The 20,192-nt window shown below is 52.7% G+C and overlaps 1 protein-coding gene across 1 annotated transcript in view; it reads right to left on the bottom strand.

Annotated features, from left to right (window-relative positions):
* Positions 1-20,192, bottom strand: part of Lrp1 (low density lipoprotein receptor-related protein 1) — a 91,181-nt gene that overhangs the window by 29,527 nt on the left and 41,462 nt on the right. The window contains exons 16-41 of the mRNA XM_013020863.1: positions 20,024-20,164; positions 19,777-19,902; positions 19,129-19,245; positions 17,933-18,013; positions 16,259-16,426; positions 12,773-12,955; positions 12,033-12,233; positions 10,783-11,028; positions 10,391-10,588; positions 9,249-9,453; positions 8,928-9,092; positions 7,610-7,854; positions 7,193-7,324; positions 6,684-6,911; positions 6,325-6,499; positions 6,136-6,230; positions 5,794-5,943; positions 5,498-5,638; positions 4,716-4,850; positions 3,000-3,131; positions 2,631-2,765; positions 2,335-2,464; positions 2,090-2,216; positions 1,507-1,658; positions 1,291-1,415; positions 644-1,021 (exon numbers count right to left, since the gene is read on the bottom strand). Of these exons, the coding sequence (XP_012876317.1) occupies positions 644-1,021; positions 1,291-1,415; positions 1,507-1,658; positions 2,090-2,216; positions 2,335-2,464; positions 2,631-2,765; positions 3,000-3,131; positions 4,716-4,850; positions 5,498-5,638; positions 5,794-5,943; positions 6,136-6,230; positions 6,325-6,499; positions 6,684-6,911; positions 7,193-7,324; positions 7,610-7,854; positions 8,928-9,092; positions 9,249-9,453; positions 10,391-10,588; positions 10,783-11,028; positions 12,033-12,233; positions 12,773-12,955; positions 16,259-16,426; positions 17,933-18,013; positions 19,129-19,245; positions 19,777-19,902; positions 20,024-20,164 (4,311 nt within the window). The remainder of the gene's footprint in view (positions 1-643; positions 1,022-1,290; positions 1,416-1,506; positions 1,659-2,089; positions 2,217-2,334; positions 2,465-2,630; positions 2,766-2,999; positions 3,132-4,715; positions 4,851-5,497; positions 5,639-5,793; positions 5,944-6,135; positions 6,231-6,324; positions 6,500-6,683; positions 6,912-7,192; positions 7,325-7,609; positions 7,855-8,927; positions 9,093-9,248; positions 9,454-10,390; positions 10,589-10,782; positions 11,029-12,032; positions 12,234-12,772; positions 12,956-16,258; positions 16,427-17,932; positions 18,014-19,128; positions 19,246-19,776; positions 19,903-20,023; positions 20,165-20,192) is intronic.

Here is a 20,192-nt window from a genome sequence, read left to right as displayed (position 1 = left end):
GGCTGAGAGCTGAGGACTGCAGTTTGAAGCCAGCCCAGGCAGGTACCTCTGTGGGACTCTATTTCTAATTAACTACCAAAAAGCTGGAAGTGGAGCTGTGGCCTAAGCAGTAGAGCATTAGCCTTGAGCATAAAAGCTCAGGAACAGAGCCCAGGCCCAGAGTTCAAGCCCAGAAAAAAAAAATCCAAATAGCTGAAAGGCTGGGCTGCAGTGATAGTTTTGTGGCTTCATTGCTCTCTGGATCATGTGCCACAACTTCCCCCCTCTTCCCCCCCCCCTCGCCCCACTTCCCATGCTGAGTCAAGCCTTCACAGGCACAGCAAGTCTCCAGGACCCTGCTTCTTCATGTAAATGACAAAGTGCAGGCTGGATTAGAGAAGGAAACTTTGCTAAGTGACTGGCAAGGCACTGGGGCCCAGACTGGAGCCCAGATCCACAGCCTGTGTTGGGCAGCGCTGGAGCAGCACAAAACCCAGTGTAGAAGGGGGAAGAGAGGGAGGAGGGAGACTACGGACTCCAAACTGTCAGGATGAATTAATGATGCAGGAATCTGGCTGGCACTTCAGGACCTATATCCCGCGGGACTTAGAGCTAGGGTAGGGGTGCCACCTCCTTCCCCTCCCCACTTCCGGGTCTGGCTTACTCTCCACAATGGTGGTCCTCCCTGATCCATCATCGTTGATCTGCTGGATGTTCCCAAAGTGGATGTCACTGAAGAAGATGCGATTAGGGGTCCCTGGGGAGGTGCCTGCTCGGTAGTCAAAGGCCAGGGCAATGACATTCTTCATGTGTTCTGGATCCTCGAAGGGCTGAACAGGTGCATTGAGGTTGCGCTCGTCTGACAGGTGGATGCTCTTGAGAATGGTGCGCTCTGAGTAGAGCAGGTAGCCGGCATACTCTCGGCATGAGGCTCCATCTTCTGCCAGCATCCCGTGGGCACAGGCACAGGCCCGCTGCCCGCCACCCCGGTAGAGGCACAGCTGCTGGCATCCACCATTGGCTACCGCACACATGTTGGTTCCTATAGGGAGAGTGTGACAGAGGGCAAGGTCTACCATGAGCAGAGGCTCCTTGGTCCCCGTCACATCTTGGTCTGGGTAGAAACTCCAGTTAAGGCCCTGCTTAGCCTGCTTAGCCTAGCTCAGATACCCCATCCAGTGTCCAACATCTGGATCTGCCTTGGGATCTCATGGAAAGTTCCCCTCTGCATCTCTCCTGGACCTTCTTCATAGTCAAGAGCCAGGCTGCTCTTGCTTCCCAATCTTCCGCAGCCCAGAGCCTCAGCCTCACCTTTCTGCCGGTCCCTGTTGAAGACTTTGATGTCTTTAAGCTGCACACCGATGCCAGTGCGCAGGGGCACAGAGTCTGTGGCATTGTCTTTGCTCCCACGTTTGATGGAGCCATTGGCATGAGTCCTGGTGGGAAAGGGAGGGTGGGACATGAGCAGAGCATCCATGGTACGAGGAGGGAATGGACAGGCAGGAAAAGGCAGGATTGAGCCCCCACCTGTCACTCCAGTAGATGAAATCTTCAAACACAGACACTGAGAACATGTCCATGTTGTTGCTGGACAGGACCACCTCGCGATTCTCACCCGTCTCCAGGTCAATGCGCTCGATCTTGTCTGTCCGAGCGTCACACCAGTATAGCTTCCCATCCTGCACACCAGAGACATCCATCCACTTCAGCTTAGCCCCCAGCATCCAACCAGCCCCTGTATCCCAGGCAGCAGTGAGAGCATGCTCCTGCATCGGGTTGTGTTGTTTCCTCTTCTATTCTCCCTCCCTGTGCACTACCTCTGTGTGTGTGACATAGTCCCATTTGCAAAACTTATATATATAATTAGTATTAGTATTTGTGGTACTGAGGATTAAACCTTAAGCATACCAGGCAAGTACTTTTCCGTTAAGTTTCAACCCCAGCCCCTCAATCTCCACTTCTGAGTGACTATCTGTCATCTTGGGGCAGAGAAATCCTAATCTGAGTGAAGATGGGTTAGAGGAACCTGAGATTCTCCCTGGTCCATGTCTTCTCCTGCCCAGGGCTCAGCAATCTACCTGTCCAGCTCTAAGGCTGTGTGTTTCCAAACCTGATAGTCCACTGAGATGCCGTTGGGCCAACTGATGCTGACATTAACTAACACCACTCTCTCCGTGCCATCTAGGCGAGACCGCTCGATACGCGGGTACTGGCCCCACTCAGTCCAGAACAAGTATCTGTAGGGTACAGGCAAAATGGGGGTTGTCAGTAACTTGATCATGCAAGAGACTTACGTTTCACTAGGGGAAGCTAGAAAAGTGACAAAGCCAGGTTCAAGCTTGTCCAGATTCTCACCCCTTCTCTGGGTGGACAGTGATGGCCCGGGGCTTGTCCAGACCCTGGGAGATGACCACATATCGGAAAGAGCCGTTGAGCCTGGCCACCTCAATGACATCAAAGCCCTGGTCTGTCCAGTAGATGTTGCCTGAGGAGAGAGTTGGGGGGACTCAGGTAGATGGGTAGAGACACAAGTCCTCTCCCAACCCCTGCAGCTCCCCATTGACCTTGCCCCAGCCCCAACCATCTCCCTTTCCTTCAGAAACCCCATGTCTCCCTCTTCCTTGATTCTCATAGGCCCTCCCACTGCTCACCTGCTATCCAGTCTACTGCAATGCCTTCTACACGACCGATGCCATTGGTCACCACATCTTCACGCCATGTCTGGTCCCGCTTGGCCCGGCTGATGGTGCTCAGACCCATGTCCACCCAGTAAATGGTGTCATTTTCTGGGAGGAGCCAACATGAGGATGCCCAATAAGGCAGAACCCAGGCAGGGTGTCAGTCATATGGGGTGTTAGTCGTATGGGCTTTCAGGACAGAGGTGAGTGCTTGGAAGGGGAGATGCTAGGTGGGGGCAGGGCAGCTGTGGAAGTCTCTCCCAATCCACCAGTACAGCCTCTACATAGACCGCAGAGCATCACCCCCCACGGGTCCTGGGTCATGCCATCACTCCTGCTCACCAGCGTGGAAGTCAATGCCAACAGCCAGCGAGGTTCCAGACACTGGGACCAGGGCGTCTGACTTGTCATTGGGATCCAAAGGTATTCCACGGATCCCCTCATGCACAGAGTAGAGGAGAAAGGAGCCCACACCTGAAACACAGGCATTTACAAGCTAACACTCCGAAACCTGGCTCCTGTCACTACCAACCTGTTCTTCTTTATTCCCCCTTTGACATTCTCTCCCCCTCCTCACCTCTTCTATCTCCCTTTTCTCCAACACACACACCCTGGAGCCTGAAGAAGTTCACTTGGCTGGGAGGGCAGGAGAGCCCAGCGCCAGAGGACCACCTGCAGAACCTCTAACTAACAGAAGAGGGCAGCAGAGACTTGGGTTTCTCTCCTTACTCTGTCCTCCACCCAAACCCAACTCTCTACTCTCAATTGCCCTTAGGGAGAGGATAGGAGGGTCTGAACGATCAGGATCCTGTGACTCCAAAGTCCTGATTTCCAGTTTATTCTCCCACTTCTCTAGGCCACACCTTGTCCCAACACAGCAAACTACTCAACCTTCCCAGCACCTGCTCTTCCCATTTTCCCAGTTCTTGGGAAACACCACTAGCCATGCATCCCAGCAATCTTCCTTTCCTTTATCCCTTTAATGTAATGTGTCCCCAAATGAATCTCGTGGCAGAGCTTGGTTACTCAAGCTGGGTGGAAACAAACAAACAAACAAAAAAATCATCAACGGCCAAGTAAATTTGGGAAACCCAGACAACAGAGTCTTCCTCTGAAATAGTACAGACAAGCAAATTCAAGGCTTGGAGAAGCTGTGCAGTAAGAAGCATTTTTAAACTTTGTTGAACCCAGTGTTTCTTTCTGTAACATCTACCCACATCAAAGGGAGGCTCCTGGGAGTGCACTTTGGGAAAAAGTGCTGTCCTGGGGCAAGCTTGTAAACCAGTTAGCAAGTTCTTGTGAAATATCTCTGAGACTCTCATCCCTTCTCTTCACCCCAGCTGCCTGGCCCAGCGCAGGCCCATCTCCTCCTGGGTATTACTCCTAATAGTCTCCTAAGTGATCTAACTGCCTCGGTTTCTCCCTCCCTCATTCTGGCAGGGAGGCAGCCAGGTTAATCTTTCCCAAACACCACCTTCTAGGCACACGTGGTTGAACCCACAGGAGCCCCACCCTACCCTCCAAGTTTTATCAAGCTTCCCACACCCTGTCTACCACTCAGCCCAGGGGCCCTGCTCACACCCCCTCTGCAGCTCCTGCTGAAACTTGAATCACAGAAGATCCTTTACCTGTCATTCCCTGCTTTCACTCAGGCCATGGTGATGCTAAGCACATACTAGCACAAGAGCTACCAACCTATGCCTTCATTCCTACCCACCCTGTCAACCCAGCTCCTAGCACACCTCTTCCACTCTTCCTCTAGCCTGCCTGTCTGCTGGCATCTACTCTCCAAAACCTACAGTGGGCACTGGACAGTCACAGCCACATTAAGAGTCCAGCTTCCCTGACACATAGGCCTTCTGGCTCAGGCTGCAGAGTACAGTGGGACACAGGGAATATCTGTGGGTTTCTTCCACATCCAGCCCAATGGGCGCCCTTACAAAGCACCCAACTCACAAGGCTCCTTGTAATATACGCTGAATGGTCTTGGCCCCAGAAGAGGAAGAGGAGGATATAGGGTAAGAGGGGTCACGTAGGTAAGAAAACCTGGGCACTGACCCTCACAGGCCTGCTGGCCACTCCGGAGGCTGTAGCCAGCTGTGCACATGCAGGAGCGGGTTGTCTCAGATGTGGGCAGGCAGAGCTGGGAGCAGTCACCATTGTTGACACTGCAGGGGTTGGTGCCCTCATGGTCTGGGGGAAGGCAGCAGACAGAGACAAAGTTAAATGAAGTAGGGAGCTCACCCCTATAATTTTAGCTGTAATCAGGAGGCTGAGATCTGAGGATTGTGGTTCAAAGCCAAGCCAGGGCAGGAAAGTCTGTGAGACTCTTATCTCCAATTAACCACCAGAAAGCCTACAAATGGAGCTGTAGCTCAAAGTGGTAGAGGGCGATCCTTGAGAGAGGAAAAAAGAAAAAAAAAAAAAGGAGCTGGAGGACAGCTCCCAGACCCTGAGTTCAAGCCCCATGACCAACCAAAAACAAAAAAAAAAAAAAGGAAAAAAAAAAGTTAAGTGTCCCTCCTGGGGACCTGAGTGTCAGATGTGAACTATTCAGAGACAAGACACTCACCAACGTCACCCTGGTCAAGTCTCCACTCAACCTAATTGGAATCTTTTGCCACCTAGGTCCCTGGACCTGGTGACCAAGCTGCTGTGAGAAGCAGCAGAAGGAGCCTCTGGGATGATAAGGGAGTGTAGGTGGCTTTCATCCCCCCCCCCCCCCCCCCCCCGTCCTGGCAGCCTGCACCTACTCTGGAGCCACTCTGAAGTTCCTATCTCTTCCCAACCCCACTGCCTCTGAACTCCCAGATGCCCCGCCCCTTGCCCCCACTGCCTACCCAGCTGGATGCTTTCATCGTAGACCTTCATGTGCATCACCAGCGTGGTGCTGTTCCGCAGGACCACGGAGCCCGAACCGTCAGCCTTGTTGCACGTGCCCATCTTCTCCGACACCTGGTCTGCCCACCACAGCTTGTCCCCTGGGGCCGCAGGAGGGGATGAGACCCTTGGGAAAGCACCCAACCCAGTTCTCCTGAAGGGTCTGTGACCCCTATGCTGTCACAGGAGGAGGCAGCCCCTGCTTCCTAGCCATCTGGCTGGCCTTCCCATCCTCACTCCCGCCTGGGGCCCTCACCCATGATAGCCAAGGCGGTGGCCTTGCCCAGCTGGCTCCGCATGGCGTCGATGACCTCCAACCCACTCCCATCCAGGTTGCAGCGGTTAATGGTATGGTTCCCAGAGCTGATCCAGTAGAGTTTGCTTTCAGGAAAGTCGATAGCCAGTCCTGGAAGATGGGGGTGTCACTGCCAGGGAGCCTGGCACCAGCGCCAGATCAAGAGGTTGGAAAAAGAGTATGGTTCTGGAGGAGGGTGGTGAGACCAGGCACTAAACTGGGGCCGGGAGAGGAAGGCTGGAGGGACCCTGGGATCATCTTCTAGAAGAGGAGGGCTGAAGGAATGGACAGGGAGGCTCGTACCCACAGGGCCCTTCTGGCCACTGAAGAGCAGAGTGCGATTGCTGCCATCCATATTGGCCATGCTGATGTTGTCTCCATCTGTCCAATACAGCTTCCTGGGGAAAAGCGCCAAGAGGAGTCAGGTCAGGTCAGGGTCCTCTTTTTGCCAGCCCCACCCATATGCTTCCCAGCCCTGGGCCCAGCACCTACCCTCGCAGGGGGTGGACCACCAAGCCATGGGGCTGTTCCAGACCCTGCACCACTGCATTCTTGAAGGAGCCGTCGAGTCGGGCCACGTTGATCTGCTTCTTGTTGGTGTCATAGCTTGTCCAGAAGAGGTTGCGGGACACCCAGTCCACAGCCAGCCCATGGGCATTTGGCAAATCTGGGGAACAGAAGCAGGGGATTGGTGGTTAGACATCTGCAGAGCACAGGCTAAAAGGGGAGAGGGCATGGTTTTTGGGGTTCAATGATCCAGAGTGGCTCATAAGAGGGAACAGGATAGGGAGAAGGACCATCAGGACCAGGGTCGGGTGGTTCTGGGTGAGGGGAACAAGGCAAGACCAGACCTGCAGAGACGACCGTCTCCACGCCCGTGCCATTGATGAAGGCCCGCTTGATGGCCTGCGTCCGCACATCAGACCAGTAAACTCGCTGCTCGCGGGCATCATAGTCCAGCACGGTGACATTGTCAATGTCAGGCACCGTGAAGGAGATAATGTAGTTGTAATAGGGGGCATCCAGGTCCACACCCCGAATCTCCATCTGACGTGCATACAGCAGGAACTTCTTAAACTCTGTGGTATGAAGGGGGTTAAGGCTAGTCACTGAGGGAAGTCCTCAGCCTTGAGTTTTGGAGACCCTCCTTTGTTTCCCTCTGCTTGCTGCTGGCTCTTGGCTCTGAGACAGCAACTCCATCAGGTGTTGGCTGATGGCAGACTTACAGCTTCTTCCTACCGTGCCCTTCTTGGGAACATCTCTAACTAGAACCCTGTCTTCCCTTAACATCTGGGTACTCCCAGATGCACTCCCCTCTGACTCAGTTTACTCCAGTTTCTTGGGGGAAGGGCTGCCCTACCATAGCAGGTGGTGTTGTCCTTGTGGAGTTTCATGAGATGGGGGCAGGCACAGGAGACAGTGCGGTTGTAGTTGATGAGGCACAGATGGGAGCAGGGCCCCCGGCCTCCATTGGCCTTGCAAGGATTGGGAGCTGGCGGGAGGAGAACAGAAAAGAACATCCTGAGACTCGTTGGTCCCTACCTGATTTTTCTCACCTATGCCTCCTTTGCTCCAAGTGGCTCCCATGCTTTGGTCCAGCATGCATGCATGCATGTGTGTGCACACATGCACACACATGCACACATACACCTGGTTGCTAGGCCCTCCTATGCTACTAACAGGCTGTGCCACCCCTGGTATGCACAGGCCCCCTTCCCATCACGCTAAATGGGATGCTGGTGCCTTTGTGCCAGCCTTCGAGGCTCTGGTCTCTTACCCATGGGCTGCCGGGAGGGGTGATACACCTGGAGGTCGAAGGGCTGGGTGTTGGTCCTCTGTACCACAGTGACATTGTGGCCAGTCCACTTGTTGGCCTTGGCCAGCGTGTTTGTCCGCCAGTCAGTCCAGTATACCTCCCCTCCATACAGGGTCACTGCAAACGGGTGTGACAGGAACTCGTGTCCCCGAAGCACCTCCATATGGCCGGAGCCGTCGTAACGGGCTGAGTAAATGGCATCTGACCTGAAGGTATGGTCAGAGTAGAGTGAGCATGGAGAGGGCTCAGGACACCCTTCCTCGGGAGCCCACTCCCAGGCCCATAGGCTTCCCAACTGGACATTGTGCCACTGCTCCTCCCAAGCCCTGCTGCCTCCAGGGAGCAAATGGGACAATGGTGCAGAATCCAACAAGTGTCAGTTCCCACATTCAGACTCTCCTCAAGGGAGTCTGACTCTCTTCTCACCAGGATTGTCACTGACAACCAACACAGGGTTTAGGTGCAAGGTTTAGAAAAAGGCAGTCAATCACTGGTGGCTTGTGCCTGTAATCTCAGCTATTCAGGAGGCTGAGATCTGAGGATCACAGTTGGAAGCCAGCTTAAGCAGAAAAGTCTATAAGACTCTTATCTTTAGTTAACCAGCAAAATGCCAGCAGTGGAGGTATGGCTCAAGTACTAGAATGCCAGCCTTAAAAAAAAAAAAAAAGCAAGAAGCTGGGCACTGGTGGTTCACGCCTATAATTCTAGTTCCTCAGGAGTCTGAGATCTGAGCCTCACGGTTCAAAGCCAGCCCGGGCAAGAAAATTCCTGAGACTCTTATCTTCAATAAACCACTAGAAAATCAGAAGTGGCACTGTGGTTCAAGTGGTAGAGTGCTCGCCTTGAGCCAAAGAGCTGAGGGACAGTGCCCAGGCCCAGGGTTCAAGCCCAACAACTGCTCCCTCCTCCAAAAAAAAGCGAGAGCATGAGGCCTGTGTTCAAGCCCCAGAAACATGCCCCCCTATGCCTTTCCCCACACAAGGAACCCTCTCTGAGGAGATTGATTAGGAAGTCTCCCCTTGTTCTAGGCAGACACAGCACCCAGGATAGGGCACATATGAGCAGCTAACCACAGAGGACAGCCCTGCTTTGGTCCTCTCCTACTCACCTCTCCTCTCTCTGACCTAGTCTCTTCCTCACTCCAGCCCTTCTATAATGCTGGGTCTTTGGCCAACTGTCTCTCACTACCTTTGTCCTTACAGCTCTAAGCTTCTCCCTCTGCCCTGGGGTTGTAGATTTAGGCCTCTTCAGTATGTGGGAGGGGGTCAGGGGCACTGACCTGGCGTCAATCCAGAGGATGCGCTTCTCCAGGTAGTCCACAGTAAGCCCATTGGGCCAACCCCCAGAGCCTGTTTCCCGGTGGACAGTGCGGCGCCCGGCCCCACTCATGGAGGCTGCCTCAATGCGGGGCAGGCTGGCATCCCAGTCTGTCCAAAACAGGATCCTGGGGGAGTAGGGAGTAAAGAGGGAAAACTTCAGGGCCTGTAGTAGGATTGTGGGTAAGGGTAGGAAAAGGGTCAATAGCACTGAGGAGACAAGGGCCCCTGGTCAGGACTTGTAGGGGACCACAGGGCCAGGAAGGGATGGGCAGAGTCCTTACCCATCCCGGGGATCCAATGCGATTGCCCTTGGGTGTTCAATGTCACCAGCCAGCAGGGTGGTCCGGAGGGTCCCATCCAACTTGGCCACCTCAATCTGATCCAGGTTACTCTCTACCCAATAGATGTTTCCTGCAATCCAGTCTACAGCCAGGCCCTCGGGTGTGGCCAGGCCATACTGAATCACCACCTCAAAGCTGGTCAGGGCTGGGAAGAGAGAGTTGTGTGAGGCTGGGGTCTCGGGGGTGGAGCAGATTAGGTGTGTGGATCCTAGGAGCCCTGGATGGTCAACCCTCCACACCTCTGCCAATACCTCTGATGCTCCCACAGTGAACTTCCCAACACCCCCATTTCTCACTTAGGCCACTCATCCTCTCAGAAGGTTAAGTGGAGAGAAATGAGGGGGATGGAGGACACCTTCTGCCCGCAGCTCTCAGAAGGACTAACCTTGGGGGAGGAAGTCTGAGCAGAGCATGGATTCTTTAGGAGTTAGACTCAATGTAAGGAATCTGGAACTACTGCAAATGTCTTGAAGATTTTCCCATGTGAATATCTGCATGTACCTTATTACCTTAGACACTGTTGCATGGTATGAATATTACCATAATTTACTTACTTATTCCCCTATTGATGGACATTTTAGATGGTTTTGTTTTCCTTTATTGCAAACAGCCCAGCCTCCTTTAGTAAACTGTGCCTCTTCTGAGACTTTGCTTGGAAGCCAACTTACCGGGGACCCTCCTTGACCACACAACTGTGGTTCCCTAGTGCCCAGGTGGACAGCAGGTATGCAATATTGCCATCATAGCTGCCGTGGGACCAAAGGCCCAGGTACTCCAGCCCTACATGGCTTTTTCCTTTCAAGCTTACAATTCCAGCACTTAAGAGCCAAGCTCCAGGCCACTCCAAAGAAAGGCTGATCATTTTGTTAATTATCAGGCTGGTAGCGCTGCTGACGATAATTACGGGGCATCGGGCTCTCAGACCCACAGCAAAATCTAGACCAATTAACAGGAACATGGGGGATGGGGAGCCAAGGCTTCTGCTTTGGGGCCACCTGGATCTGGGTTTGTGGCCCTGAGTGACCAAGTGCCCCATCTGTGTGCAATCCTGGCATCAATTCCAGGCACAGCTAGCTAGTCACCTCCATTGTCCAGTAGCTTCCCACGGTAGATCTTGTCCTCCACCACGTCAGTCCAGTAGAGGGCGCTCTGGCTGAGATGGAAGTCAAGAGCGATGGTGTTTCGCAGGCCCGGCACTAGGACGCTGTAGTCCCCTTTGTGAAGATCAATACGTCGTATCTCATGGCGGTTGGAGAAGATGATAAATGGCTTGAATGGGTCTACAGTGGGAAGGACATGATGTGATCAGTGAGGGGGAGCTTGCCGCCTCTGTGTTACCCTGTCCAGGGTCTCTGTGGGCTCTGGCTCTGAGGCCTGAATGGAAAACTCAGCCTTTGGCATTTGGCCACCCAAGCCTGGCTCAAACAGGCCTAGGCCTGATTAGCTTGCCCAGCCAACCTCCTCCGCATCTTACCCAGACTGCGGCAGCTCTCGCCATCAGGCTCCAGGACCCAGCCTTCATAGCAGGAACACTTCACGCTGAACTTGTTCTGGTCACACTTCTGGCTGCATTTGAGGTGCTTGGCACAGTAGCTCTGGATCTGGCAGGTATGGTTGTCGGGGCCCAACTCCATACCCAGAGGGCAGGAACATACAATGCCTTCGCCAGGTGCAACTGAGCAGTTGTGGCTGCACCCGCCGTTATTCAGCGAGCACTGGTCTGGGGGAGGGAGGAGGACAGGCAGGGGACAGGCAAGGGTCAAGATCTAGGAGGAGGCAAGACTATGGACCTGCTGGGCTTCAAGTCTTGTGCAGCCTTGGTGTCCTGTCCACAGTTCCCATTTTCCCCATTCCTACCAAGCCTCTGCCCCAGTGCTTTCCAGACCAGGGCTGGGGTCCCAGCACCAATGCCTGGGACCATTGCTTCCATTCTTCTCATCTCTCTTGTCTCTATTTCCCTGCCCCTTCTTTGGTCCATGACAGGGACCCCAGCTTTTTGCTTCCTCTCTGGCAGAGTTCTTAGGTATAGTCCCTCTTCCTGGAACTTTCCTGGAACAGTAAAGACGTCCCACCCCGGGATCCTCTGACACACTTTGAACCTGTGGCCTAATGGCCAAGGGTCATTCAGCCAGTCCCGGCCGACCTTATTTCCCATTGCTCCCCTTCCAAGGAGTCAGAGGCAGTAAGGTCGCTCTACTCCTTGCCCCAAGTGCCACCCTATGTCTCTTCCTGACTCTGGGATTCTTTCAACTTCCTCTGTTTGGATCTTGAATGGGTACCCTCCTCTCTTTTTGTTCTCACAACAAGTTCTACCTGGGCTGAGAGCCCAGTTAAACCTCTTTTCCAAACCTGTGTGATCATCAATCCTCAACCTGAGCCTCTGCCAAACCAGCAGGGGAGCACCACACTGTGTGCATGACGCTTTAGGAGCAGTGTGATCTTGGAGCAGGCGATGGAACCTCTCTGTGCCTCTACTTTCTCATCTGTAGAATGGAGACAGAGTGGTCCCCACCTCACAGGGCCGCTTTGTGGAGTAAATACCATAAAAGTGGGAGAGAATTCACACAGTACCAGTGTGACTCCTACTGCAATCCAAGCTGTCGGCGACAACTTCAGGTGATGCCCGATTCTCTTCCTAGACCTCTCCCCACAGTCCTACTCTGGTCTCAACATCTCCCCCGCCTCCCCCATGTCCCTGACCCTCCCAACCTGCCCGGGCCTTACCGCAGAGCTCGCCCTCATCCGAGCCATCTCCACAATCATCATTGCCATCACACAGCTTGTCAGGGGGCAGGCAGACCGAGGTGTTGTTGGCACAAGGATGCGAGGGTGGCCTGCAGGCCAGGGACTCACAGTTCTCCTCATCTGAGTTATCTTCACAGTCGCTGTCACCATCACACACCCACGCTTTGCTGATGCACCGAGCTGAGGGATGGGTACAGTTTGAGGGACCAAGTCTGGGGTCCACTAGGAACCCTGAGACTTTTTTTGTTGGTGGGCTTGAATTCAGGCCTGGGTGCTGTCCCTGAGCTTTTCTGCTCAAGGCTAATGCTTTGCCACTTTGAGCCACAGCTCTACTTCCAGTTTTTCTGGTGGTTAATTGGAGATAAGAGTCTCATGGACTTTCCTGCCCAGGTTGGCTTTGAACTGAGATCCTCAGATCTCAGCCTCCCAAGTAGCCAGCATCCAGCTTCCCTGAGGGTTTTTCTGTCAAACCCACATAGGGAACTAAGAAGGTACTAAAGCTCAATTCTGGCCAGGATTTTGATTCCCAGAGTCCCTTGAATAGGCTCTGGTTCCTCTATGCTTTTCCCAATGGCTGATGCATAAACCTTCTTCTGCTGTCTTTTGTGTCACAGTGTCCCCATCCCTGCAGAAGTGCTGTCCCTTTGTCACAGCTCTCAAGATGGGCTCCTCCTACCCAGGTGACCCCCATTTCTGTTTTCTCCAACCCTTCCTTTCACCTGAGTCCTTGCAGCCAAACTTGACATTGGGGTCACAGACGTGGGTCACTCCCTCACAGCTCTTCTCATCACTGGAGTCCATGCAGTCAGTGTCTCCATCACAGCGCCACCGCAGGGGGATGCAAAGCCCATCCAGCCGGCACTGGAACTCATCAGTATGGCAGCCACCAGGGGGCCTTGTGGCTACAGGAGGGAGGGGAAGATCAGGGTTAGTCTCCCTACCCCCTTCTCTATGCCTAGCCTGGATGTGAGCTTAGAGGCCCAAAGAGTCTTATGCCTTATCCTTCAAGGAATCCAGGACCATCTCTAATCTCCCTCTTTCACACTCAGATCTCAACTGGCCAAGCATTTCTCCATTCGTCCTACAAACTTTTTTTTTTTGGAGGGTGGGATGATACTGGAGCTTGAACTCAGGGGTTTTGTGTTCTCACTTGGCCATTTCATTCAAGGCTGGTGTTCTACTACTTGGGCCACACCTGCACTTCTAGCTTTTTGTTGGTTAATTGGAAAAAAGAATCTCATAGACTTTCCTGACCAGGCTGACTTCACGATCTTCAGCTCTCAGCCTTCTGAGTAGCTAGGATTACAGATGTGAATCACTGATACCTGGCTTCCATAAATATTTATCAAGTGTTAGCTCAGTTCCAGCTACTGTCTCTGGTGCTGGCAGTGCAGTGATCAAGACCAAGTCCTTGCCTCTGTGGAGACCAAATACTAGTGTGGGGAGAGCAATCCAGAATGGAACTGCAGGTAATGACACATGCTTGGAGATTGGACATAGAGGCAAGTAGCGGCTGGAGCTGATGGGATGACACTTATCTAAGAGAGTCAGGAGAGACCTCGGAGTAGGGAGAGCAAGCCACAAGGGTCTCTGGAAGCACATTCTCAGTAAAGGGAACAGCCAGTGCAAAGCCGCTCATAATCACAGGATTATGCCAAGCACATGGAGCCAATGGAGCTGGAGCACAGTGAAGGCGAGGTGAGTGTCAGGGGTGCAAGCGGGAGGTCAGGGAGGGGCCACGAAGAAGGGCTTGGTATTTACTCCATGTGTGCAGAGAGCCAGTGCAGGCCTGAGGTCAGGGCTGGGTATAAGCTATTTCATTAAGATCACTCCATCGACAGGAGCTAACTCTGGAGGCTAGCAGCATTGCAAAAGTGCCACCCAAGTGATAGCCCAGATGGCCGGGCACTGGGCCGAGCCTCCCTGCCAGGCTGCCACTGGGTACTGGACTCCTCTACCCATCTGCCCATGAACATGGCTGCACTCTCGGCCTATGCCTGCTCCTTCAGCAGCAGCCTCCAAAGCTGACTTTCCTTCCTTGGGATGCCTGAACCTTTCTGCAATTTCAGGGGACAACCTGATTTGCCATTGTCCCTACATGAGTCTTCGTCAGACTGGCTAGTCTGGCCTCACCATCACTCAAAAGTGCTCAGTTTCCCCTCTGAGTCTTTAACTCGTGATCTCCAGGCCACCTCCAACTGTCCTGGAATCCTCTCCCTCCCTCCCCGCCTCCCCTTTATCCACAATCCAATCCCTCATTAAGGTCTCATTCAAACCCACTCCTTAAACTTCCTTCTGGAAGTGGGTCCCAGGCCATCCTGACTCAGAACCATACTTATCAGTACCAGTAGGGCTTCCGGGGATGCTACGTGCCTGGCCTCATTGGCTCATTTCACAGAGAACACTTGTCCAGGTTTTCCTGGCTCATCCAAAGGCCCTGGAGACTGCTCACCATACCACAGAGCCTCCAGGGAATCATCCTTAAGACATCACCTATTGTTCTTGTCACTCAGTCCTTCTCAGAGTCTCTAGAGACTCAGTGACTGTTTCCTGAGCCTCCTGTTTTTCTTTCTTTTTTTTTTTTTAAACTGTATTGTTTTTGTCTTTTCTTTTTTCTTTTTGGTACTGGGGATCAAACCCAGGATGTTAAGTGCTTTGCCACTGAGCTACAACCCAGCCCTCCTGTTTATCTTTCTTCCCCCCTTTTTTCTGGTGATGGTACTGGGTGGGGTGCTGCCCTTTAAGATTTTTTGCTCAAACATGGAGTTCTACCACTTGAAACATACCTTCAATTTTGGTTTTTTGCTAGTTAAGTAGAAATAAGAGTCTCTCTTGCCCAGGCTAGCCTTAAGCCCCATCCTCAGTTCTCAGTCTCCTAAGTACCTAAGATTACAAGAATAAGCCACAGCACCCAGCTTTTCCTGAGCCTCCTATGACTCTCCTAGGCTTCTCTCAGGCAGGGTACATAGTGGTACACAATGCTGCTCAGAACTGTCCTACTTAACATGGAATTGCACCTTAATGCCATCAGACAGAGGCTGTAAACTAGTAATCTATGTGCTAGATAAGGCCTGTGGAAAGATGTTGGCTTATAGTATTTAAAAAACTTAAAGCCACCAGATGCTGGTGGCTCATGCCTATACTCTCAGGTGGCTGAGATCACAGGATTATGGTTAGAAGCTATCTGGAGCAAGAAAGTCTGTGAGACTCATCTCTCCAATTAACTACCCAAAAAGCCAGAAGTGGAGCTATGGCTCAAAGTGGTAGAGCACTCTTCTTGAGCAAAAAAAAAAAAAAAGTTCAGAGACAGCTCCCAGGCCCTGAATTCAAGCTCAGGACCACAGTCCCCCTCAAAAAAAAAAAAACCCAAAACCCAAAAACCCCCTCCTTTTTGTTTTTGTTGGTCATGGGGCTTGAACTCTGGGCTTGGGTACTGTCCCTGTGCTCTTCAGCTCAAGGCAAGCACTCTACCACTTGAGCCACAGCGCCACTTCCAGTTTTCTAGTAGTTTATTGGAGATAAGAATCTCACGAACTTTTTCTGCCAGGGCTGAACTGTGATCCTCAGATCTCAGCTTCCTGAGTAGGTAGGATTACAGGCATGAGCCACAGGTGCCTGGCCAATCCCCTCCATTTCTGACTCTTCTAAAAGCTAGGCAACCCTTCCATGGTAATAATCAACCAACATCTCTGAAGGAGGCCTGTATCCTCCAGGAAATGAAGGCTGGGCATCAGGAGTCTCAAGAGGCCAGTCCCTTTCCCCTTTAGAACCTGAGTACTCACGCCTACCTGTCATACCCTTATTTTCAGGAGATTTAGGAAGCATATTCCTGTGCCAAGCACTTTTGGAACATGATCTCCCTAAATCCCATGTCAATGCTATTATTACTCCACTCTGCAGAGTCCCAGAGAGACGAAGTAGCCTGCCCAAGGCTACTCAGATAATAAGTTGCAGAGCTGGAGCCCAAAGCCAAGGCCACCCCACTGCAAGGTCCATGATCTTAGCCCTGTGTGTGGCAAAGATTTGTTGGCCATCTCCCTCTCTAACAGGACTGTAATCTCATGAAGGACCCAGGCCAGTGTCTTCATGAAGGACATCCTGCACCATCTCTTATCTCATCTGTTCCCAGATGGGGGTAGCACACAGTGGATAGAAGGCTGGGCCAAGCACTCTTCTTCCCACTCTATGGGTCCCAGGGGGCTCACCCTGGTTGGTGCAGTTGGCATGTGTCTCGTCACTGTAGTCCCCGCAGTCATTGTCCCCATCACAGGTCCAGTGCTCAGGGATGCAGCGCCCGCTGTTGCATTTAAACTGGGTGCTAGAGCAGGAGTGGCTACAGCCAGCCTCGTCACTGTTGTCTCCACAGTCATTGTCTAGGAGGAGGGGAGGGAAGAAGGGGAAAGGCAGGGAGGAGGTGAGCAGAGCAGCTTTCTCTGTGACCCCAGCTTCACCCCCTCCACCTCCTCATTCCCACCCACAGCCCACATCACCCCCCACTTGAGAAAATAACAAACAGAAAAGACACAGAAACTGCATAGACTGCAGCATGCACCATGGCCCACGTGGTGGGGTGGGGTGGGGGAGTTAGGTGGGCTCCAGGAGGGCCACTCTCTGAGTCTCAGAAAGGCTGGGGGTGGGCAGGGGAAGGAACTGTCGCAGAGAATGTGGACAGGGTCTGATTGCTTTGGGGGACAGGCAAGCAGGGCTTCTCTGGTTCAGGAGGGAGAGAGGTAGGTCAGATTCTCTCTGGGCAGGGAAGGGCCTCATTAGGCCCTGTGCTAAGCTTGGTTTCTGTCAAGCACCTGTCCTGGGTGCTGGCTCATAGGGACCTGTCTGTGGCTGGGAGGGTCAGAGCCTTTTCTGAAGATTCTGAAGATGGCTGAATTAGCATCCTGCCTTCTAGGCTCTAAGATTAGGGAGTGTTGGGTTGCCCTCCACATCCACAGGATGCCTGGGAAAACTGCAGTCCAGACACCCCGCTTCCCCAAGGGATGTGTCCCTGCCCCTTTTCCAACTGGATTTGCCTTCGCCTCTTCTCATTGCCCTCTCTGCCCTCTCTTCTCCTGGGTGGTGTCCTCTTCCCTCTCTGCTGCTTTCCTTCACATTCTAGCAACTCTGGGACAGGGGCCTAGGGCCCCAGGGGGGGCTGAGGCCAGCTGAGGCTCTGGGGTGATGGTGCATGTGCTTCTATGCACTGACCGGCAGGCTCAGGACAGGTCTTTTCATCAGAGCCGTCCCCACAATCCTTCTCTGAAACACAGAAACCGCCAGGGCAACCATTGGCACTGGAGACATGGCATGGAGGAGGGCAATGTGGCACTGCACTGACTCAACCCATCCTCACACGAGAACCAGAGCTGGAGCCACTGCGACAACATGTTACAACACAGAACCACCCCAGACACAACGGAGCCAAGACAGCACACACGGAGATCACATGCCCACACAGTTACACACGCAATGCTCAAGACTGACATCACCTGGTCCATGGCTGACTGCCAAGTGAGCTCCTGACCCTGGAACTTGGAGCCTGGGGGGGGCGCATACCAGGGGCCCCAGGAATTGGGGGTTGCAGGGAAAAGAGAGTTGGACCTACACTCTCCTTGCTTTGTCTCTCTGTTTGTTCTCACTCATCTTTGCCTGTCCCTGAGGGCTGCCAGGGGAGTGGGTAGCTTGGGCCCTGCCTAGGGGAGAAATGTGTGATGGGCAGTGTGCCCCCTCTGTTCACCTTGATCCCCCCAGGGTATTTCTGCATCCTTCTCATTTTTTTTGCCAACCCACAAGGGTTTCAGGGTGGAGCCCCAGCTTGGTTCTAAGTCCTTCCCTCCTGATCCAAGATTCCTAGGAATCAGGGCGGGTGAAGGAAGGCAGACCCTTACCATTGTCACACCGCCAGTTGATGTTGATACATCGGCCGTTGCTGCAGGTAAACTGAGTCAGGGGGAAGCAGGTGGGATAGGCTGTCAAGGAGAAAGAGCAGCTGAGTAGGGCCCTTGAGATGACACAGCATCCCAAAGTTGCTACATAATCTACAAATAAATCACTAATAATAGGAGAATTTCGAGTTCTTTACTGTTCTAAAAATTGGTTTCAGTCTTTGTGAAGAATGAAATGTCCAACTACTGATAAGTGTTTTTTTTTAAATGTGTGTATTGATACTTTTTTTTGTCAGTCAAGGGGCTTTTGCTCTGGGCCTGGGCACTGTCCCTGAGCTCTTCAGCTCAAGGCTAATGCTCTATCACTTGAGCCACAGCACCACTTTGAGTTTTATGGTGTAGTTAGGATTACAGGTGTTCGTCACCAGCACCAGGCTTGTATTGATACTTTAAAAATATGATATATATGCCTAATGGAGTATTACTCAGGCATAATGATTGAATTATGTTGTTTGCAGGAAAATGGATGGAACTGTAGATCATCATGGTGAGCAAGATAAGACAAGTCTTGCATATTTTTGTTCATATATGCAATCTAGATACAAAATGACGACGATGATAATGATCATAATGATGATAGTGATGGGGGCTTCGTGGCAGGGGAAAGGGAAGGAAATGAATTTGTTGCATATTCGTCACTTGTATCGGTTTGGCTTTTTCTGCTTAATTTCAAAGACAATGTAGCTGCTTTGGGGGGAAGGAGGACTCATGTTTAAAAATCAGTATTAAGTATATTTGGAATAGCAAAAAGAAAAAAATACACAGCAACCTCTGGCTAAGCAGGCAGGCACAGGTGGCTCTCCCACAACTAGGAGCCTAGTCAGTCAGGAGAGGGGAAGAAAAGGGAAGGGAGGGCAGGCCCTGGGCTCAAACAAGAACTCTGCTGTTCACCCCTCCCAGACACCAACACCGACCCTCGGCCTTTTGTGCATGAGTGCTCTGAGCCAGACATCAATGCCAGGATGGCCGTGCTATTATTAGCTTATGTCACAGACAAAACTCAGCAAGGCCACAGGGACTAAGTAACTGGCTCAGGGCCAAGCAGGTAGTAAGGCGTTGGGTCTCTCCAGTCCTACCCGGGGCATGTTCCTAAGGCCTTCACTTTCCCAGGCCCAGCCTGGCCTTCCAGCCTCTCTCACCACAGGAGGCTGACTCATCAGAGCGGTCCCCACAGTCATCATCTAGGTCACAGGTCCAGGAGATAGGGATGCAGCGGCCACTGGCACAGGAGAACTGGTTAGGTGGGCAGGTGCGAGCTGAAGGATGGGCAGGTATGAGTGATCATCATCCAGGCCCTTGTAATGTTTTGTCTTCCCTGTTATCTTTGACCTGCCTCTTACTGTCTGCCTTTTTCCCCTCCTTCCTTCTCTCCTTCCTTCCACCCCCACCTTTTTTGAGACTGTCTTACTAGGTAGTCTAAGTTGGCTTGGAGCTTGCTGTGTAGCCCATGCTGGCATCAAATTCTCCATCTTCTTGCCATTGCCTCCTAAGCGCTGGAATTATAGGTCTATACCCGACTATTTCTCTAACCCCTGGGTCTAAACCCATCTACAGTTCTATATGTTACATGCCAATGCTTTATTCCATAGTTTAAGGGGTCTCTGGTAGTCTCCAAGGAGAGGCTCCTCCAACCTGCATCACTTCTCATCTCTAGTCTTGAGTTGTGCCCTGCCCCCTGTAAGCCCCACCCTGGCAAGGGATGCTTCCTCTAATGGGGGGGGAGACCCTCCAGAGCACCCTTTGTCTCCCCAGGCCCAGTCCCGGTCTCCTGGGCCCCTGTGCCAAACCTGAACAAGTAGCATTGGACTCGTCCTCACTGTTGCCACAGTCATTGTCCCCATCACAGAGCCAGCGATTGGGGATGCACCGGTTGTTCTCGCATTTGAATCGGTCTGAGGGGCAGGTATGCTGATCTGGGGGTGGGGGTGGGGCAGATCAGGGGTTAGTGAGAGGGTGGGGCCTAAGCAGCTAGGGCCGGAGGCTGCCTGAGCCCCCGGCCCTGCCTGCTGCTGACTGGGGGTGGGGGTGACTCACGGCAGAGCGCTGGGGCCTCATCACTGTTGTCCAAGCAGTCATTGTCACCATCACATTTCCAGCGCTCCTGGATGCAGCGGCTGTTGGCACAGGCAAACTCGCCCGGCTGGCACTGGGGTGGGGGCACGTAGGATGGGTTCGCTGTGGGCACCACAGGAGTATGAGGGGG

The sequence above is a fragment of the Dipodomys ordii genome, unplaced genomic scaffold (genome assembly GCF_000151885.1).
Source record: "Dipodomys ordii isolate 6190 unplaced genomic scaffold, Dord_2.0 Scaffold3, whole genome shotgun sequence".
Classification (NCBI taxonomy): domain Eukaryota; kingdom Metazoa; phylum Chordata; class Mammalia; order Rodentia; family Heteromyidae; genus Dipodomys; species Dipodomys ordii.
Note: the sequence above shows the minus strand (reverse complement) of the source record. Positions and strands in the feature narration are given on the sequence as shown.